The sequence below is a fragment of the Rhododendron vialii genome, chromosome 2a, assembly GCF_030253575.1.
Source record: "Rhododendron vialii isolate Sample 1 chromosome 2a, ASM3025357v1".
In the NCBI taxonomy this organism is placed as follows: domain Eukaryota; kingdom Viridiplantae; phylum Streptophyta; class Magnoliopsida; order Ericales; family Ericaceae; genus Rhododendron; species Rhododendron vialii.
In genome coordinates, this window is record NC_080558.1 from 23,981,544 (window position 1) to 23,987,341 (window position 5,798).

The 5,798-nt window shown below is 36.4% G+C and overlaps 1 protein-coding gene across 1 annotated transcript; it reads left to right on the plus strand.

Annotated features, from left to right (window-relative positions):
* The first annotated feature begins 892 nt into the window (after positions 1-892).
* Positions 893-4,585, plus strand: LOC131315810 (uncharacterized). The gene is made up of 4 exons (XM_058345011.1): positions 893-982; positions 1,156-1,257; positions 2,861-2,927; positions 3,523-4,585. The coding sequence occupies exons 2-4, from the start codon at positions 1,253-1,255 to the stop codon at positions 3,799-3,801; spliced, it is 351 nt and encodes a 116-aa protein (XP_058200994.1). The 5' UTR covers positions 893-982; positions 1,156-1,252; the 3' UTR covers positions 3,802-4,585.
* The last annotated feature ends 1,213 nt before the right edge of the window (positions 4,586-5,798 follow it).

Here is a 5,798-nt window from a genome sequence, read left to right on the forward strand (position 1 = left end):
ACTTTGTAGAGCATTTTACATTTTCTTACTTTATTTTAAGTTTTTTGTTTGTTGCAGTTTCAAGCATAGATTGTGGGGGAGGCCCAAGTCTATATCCGCTGCACTGTTGCAAAACGTTTCACTTTGTAGGTGTCAAATTCATTCTTCATTCCCTGTTATGCAACAATGATTAGAAGCTCAATGTCTTTTTGTTTAAAGGGCATTCAAGACCACCATGCCTACTTAGTTTTACTCATGCTTTCCAAGCAATTGTCATCTTATCCAAACACCGAGAGCATAATGGTGCGGGTTGCTCAAACCTATGGTTATTTCTCAACAGCCATATCTTTGCTGATTTTCCCAATTAAGCCCTTGCGTGGTGGCGTCTAACATGCTGCAGATCATAGCCTGCACGCTGCAATCTGCAAAACTTTGGTTGTAAATTATGTTCTCACTTCCAAACTCTTGATGTACATTGATGTAAATTAGAAGACATGCTTCTTTTGGAAATCTTCCCCAAAACTATCACAACGGGCATGGTCCTCGTGCATAGCATGAGGCAGCCCACCTAGTATATATATATATATATATATATATATATATATATCCAATCGTTATATAAAAAGAGGCAGATTTTCGGATGCCAATTTTCAATTTGGGACGATTTTACCCTTTAATTTTTGGCAATTTACCAATTGCCCAGCGTAGGGGGCAAAAGGGTCTTTTCTCGATAGCACACATGTCACGCTGGATGCAGAACGAAGATGCTTTTAGACAACTGAAAGTCTGAAAACATGAGAGAGAGAGATTTTGTTTTCTTCGTCTCTTTTGTTTTCTTCGTCTGAGATTAGAGGAGAGCAGACAGAAAGAGAGAGAGAGATAGAGAGAGAGAGAGAGCGAGCTCTCGCCTCCTCCGTGATTTCTCTCTCTCCATAGTGCATATACAACGATTCAGGCACTGGAATCTCTTCTCTCCGCAATTCAGCAGTCTTCGCACAGATAGGTAACCTATGACTCTTTCTTTTCTCCTGGTTTGCAATTTTTCTTTCTCTGTGTGTAGGGCTAAGCGTAGCGCGTGGTTCTAGGTTAGGGTTTTGTTCTTTTTTTTACCAGTGGATCTCACCCAAGGTTAAAGCCCTAACAATTATTGAATAGCCGTGGATTTTTCGTTTGTAGGAGATGTTGGCTTCTTCGACCTGAGATCTTTGGCCTGCTGATCGGTTCAGTTTCTTCCTGCGTTCAATGCTTGTATTGCCGGTTTGTTCTTCGATTCATGAGGTTTGGTTTTGATTTCTAAGCCTTTAAAATTTTGTGTTGTCCTTTGTAGTTTGGGTGAGCAAGTACGTATTTTTTTTACCAAAAAGTGCAACATTAATTATCTACAAATTACGACTTCCAATATTTGTAATAGACTTCTATATGAATTGTCCAATTATCAGTACAATTCCAAGAATTAGTGGTTCCAACTTCCGAACACTAGGATGGGGAAGAAAAAGGCTTATCCCCCAAATCGTGAAATCCTATTTTAGGGCTAAGTCCATGGAAAAAAGCATCTTTTGGAGGAAACATAAGTAGTTCACAAATAAAAGAAGAATAGAATTTATGAATCACCTTCACAGTTCACATATGAAGCTATATATGTTCAAAAGCAATATAGAATAGAAACAAATGACGAGTGCTCACCCTAAAAAGGAGGATCTAATTGGTAAGCATTTCTTACCAGACCACATTCATTGCCGACAGCTAAACTTGTTGTGATCTACCTTCGTGCTTGCGAAATCGTGCTTCGTGTGGTTGGGTAATGAACAATCGAAGTTTTACGGACCGATTTGCGTGTTTTTTGGTTAGTATTTGTGCATGAGTGGTTTTATTCAGGCTGATTTGGTGGATTGTGCGTTGCATGTGTGGTTTTATTCAGGCTAATTTGGTGGATTGTGTCCCTAAACTGGTTCATCCAATTTGCCCATTTATGGATCCGCCTCCCATGAGCAGAACCATCCATATTGTAGACGTCGTGGAGATTACCAATCATTCACTTCGCTAATCATCTTGATTGGATATTGACAAATATGACAATACCTTGAATTTATGTTTGGCAAAATGTATCTAGAAAAATGATTGGTGATAATGTATTCGGGAAAAATGATTGATAAATATTTATGTTTCATACTGGGTCAAACTCATTTTGATCTAGAAAAATGTATTTTGAATATCTGATAATAATGTGTTTATTGATATCCACAACATGATTTTTCGCTGGTTGTGGACTCTATCTCTAAAAAATGTAAGGTTCCTATCATCAAAGTGGGCTGAGAAAGGTCGGACTGAAGAGGAGTTGCTCCCTAGAGAATTAATCATGTTTTGACAGCGGACATGCTTAAAACTTTTGCAATAGAGTTTCCCAGAAGTTGTGTTATTTTCCAATAGATGTACGTATCATTTTAAATGAAGGTCAAAGAATGTCAATTCAAGGTGAATGTAATGAACCAAAATGTTTTGCCTATTTATAGTAGTAATGTACAGCAGGTAAAGGGTTGAAAGGACTGGGGTCTTAGTCTTCCTGAGGTGATTTTAGCATATCTTTGCAGTTTATTTTTTGTTCTATTTTGATTACCTCCCTACTTTACAAATGTGTTGTTTGCCTTTGCATGGTCTTCTCCTTCTTTGGATGATTTTACTAGACTGCTTTGCATAAATTTCCATTTACTTGAACTATAGTCTTCAAGATTGCCTGAATTTGTTTTCTTTGCATACTTGTTCAAATTGGATCAAGGTATCCCAAGTCCCCTGCACTTGTATGCTTTTATTTTTTGTCCCTTCAGTATTGGGATGTTCCTCGCAGTCCTTTTTTTTTTTTTTCATCTTTTATCAATTTTGGTAGCTTTGCTGGCAAAGCTGTTGGAGTGAAAATAGCTAGCCAAGGTGCTCCGGCTGAGGAAGTGAAAAAGGTTTGTTTTACAATCTTTCTTACTTGTCTATTTGGATATTCGAAGTACCACCATGGTGACATGCAAGTATGTTCTTTTTTTCAAATACTTCCTTGAATTCTTCGTTCCAAAACGGGACCAAACGGGAACTCCAAACCTATCTTGATTCCAATATTTGGTCAATGCAATCACCTAACCTCCTTCCAACATTTGACATCTATTGAGTAAAGAGGATTGCTGATCTTACTTGTTGCAAGATCCAGTGATATACACTATAAAAGATACATTAAGTAACTCCATTACCTGTAAGGAAAGATCAGCTATGATCCTCTGTGAGCATATCTTGTCAAGATAAAAAAAAAACACTTAATAACCATTTTACAAACATTTTTAGAATGATGTGTTGCACATAATACAGAGTGGTATGCAATTTTGGTGCCCCCTATATATTAGCTCCCATTACCACTCCAACAAAGAACCCAAACTAACATTAGTGATCATCAGTTTTTTGCATGCAAGGGCCGCCAAATGTAAAAAAAGCTGAATTAGTATCTTTATCAATGTACTTTTATTAGATACCAAGAGAATATAGTCCTATTAAACCACATATTTTCAGTTTCTTACCCATTCTGCTCACCACTGCTTCTGGAAAATTCACCCTGCTGCTCCTGCTCATCTTGAGGACGCCATCTTCTTCTCTTCCTTTGCTGCCCGTGTCAAAATTAAATTTAGGTATGTTTTCTGCCTCTTATTTTTTCCAACTTATATTAGTGCTGTATTCTTCCTGGCTATTTGTCTCAAGCATTCTCCCAATGATTCATGTTCCATCAAGGCTGATGCTGCTGAGGTTGTGAGGCAAGTGATTTCCACCTTCTTTTGCAAGCTGAATGGGTAAATGATCCCTAACTTGTGCTTTATTGACTTTTTGTCTTCTAAGATCGTACCTGATCTTTCCTCCAATAAATTTTCTTTTTTGCAGTTATTCTCAGAGATGATGGATTAATGTATTGGCTGGACTTCACGTCCTAGGACATGCTCAATCCTGGTAGTTTGATTGATACTATTCTCATTATTTATTCGACGTATTTTCACTCTGCTATTAAAGGAAACATATGTCCAAGATGGACGTAAACCTATATTAAACTTTTGATGTTGATGGCACGATGGCATCACTTTTACAAAGAGATTACCTTCCAAATCTTTCTTTATCTTCTGTTTCTTTACTTTCGGTTTGTTATTTGTCTGTTTTCAATTTTTTTTGTTAGTACCTTTTTCTTTTCCTTTTTTTTTCCTTTCTTTTTCCACTGGCCTTCACTAACGTGAACTACTGGTACTCACCTTCGCCGAAAAATGAGACTTCAACTCCTTTTGTCGACGCTAGCTATATGCTTAACACATGCAAGTCGAACCTTGTTTTCGGGAAGTCATCTTTGTCTGATGGAGCAACCGATCTTTGCTTTTGCGCAAACTCTTCTTGCTTGTATGAAGTATCTTTAAAGTAGCGAATGACCAAGAAAACTAACTTCCATTTTCTCAGACCTATTTGCATGCTGTGTACTTTATACGAAATTGATGTTTTGGGCTATTATTGTTTTCGTTTGCACTCTTATACGTTAAAACCAATGGGACGCTAATAAAAAAAATTGATAAGCTTCTTAAGAAGCTTTCTATGTGATATATTGAAGTTTTTTAAAACATCGTCAAAGAGGGAAAAAATCTATACTTTTTGACATGCATATTGCACATTATCCTTGCTTAGTTATTGTATTTACGTGGCTTCTCAAAGGTATTTTCATGTGCTAAGCAGCTTGGAAAGAATCTCAGATATGTTGCTACGAAGATATGTTCTGTTTTACTATTGTTTCCCAAAAAATCTTTCAAAAAGTTAATTTTCTTGTCTGATGATAACAAATCTTTTTTCTGGTCTAATGGATAAGCTTAGAAAATGGTTTACGTACTCTTGGAAAAGGTTTGTTACCCTAAGTTTATGTGATGAAATTCATTGGACCATGAAAACTGATTACATATGTCTATCATGTCAAAAAATTTGTGTAAATGGTAGACCATAATAAGGATTGTAAAATTTTTGGCCTTGTGGTTGCTATGAATTACGAGATTTTTCAAGTTCGCTAGGTAGTTTTTTGTGATATTTGTTTGTTTTAGTTTTATCAGTGATATGTAAGTGGTAGACCATAATAAGGATTGTAAATTTTTTTGCCTTGTGATATTTGATAGTCTTGCAGGGATTGTTTTAGTGATTCCTGATTCTTTTCCTGATTCTTATTTCGTTCTTGTAGGACTGTTGAGTCGTGTTTGCTTGTTGGAGCTCCAACAATAGGTAAGGAAATGCTTCTCACAGTTACAGAGTTCATCACTTTTTCTGTTTTGTGTTTTGAAAGTTTTGGAGCTTTTAGGTGTTCTAAACTCCTTAAAAACATGGAAAAGCTATGCCTGCTAGAATCAACAGGGCTACATGCACAAAATGGATGACAGATTTGAAGACCTATGGATATAAGTTTTTATTAGGATATCAACACAAGGATTTAGGAATGTCATGTTTCACTTTTGTTGGCTACGATTTTGAATTTGTATTTTCTAGCACGTCTACAAATTCGGCAAAGTGTAGAAAGTAAATTGTGAACTCAGAGTTGGAATTGCTTTGTTAGCAAAGCAGAATCCTCCTATGTGATCTTCATGTGAAGAGAAAGGAGCCCGCCACGGTCTCATTTTCACGATAGCTATTCTGATTTTATGTCTTGATTTGTAAATTATTCCGGCATAAAATCAGGTTAATTGAATGTGGTTAACCATCCCATCAAATTGTGTTTGTTTGATGATATTATTCCAGCATGACAATATTGTCAAATTCACTCTTCTCAAATTCAAAACCTA

Coding starts and splice junctions, on each gene's coding strand:
- LOC131315810 (XM_058345011.1), top strand. Junction 2,928..3,522: donor CGGCTGAGGAAGTGAAAAAG/GTTTGTTTTACA, acceptor ACATATTTTCAG/TTTCTTACCCATTCTGCTCA.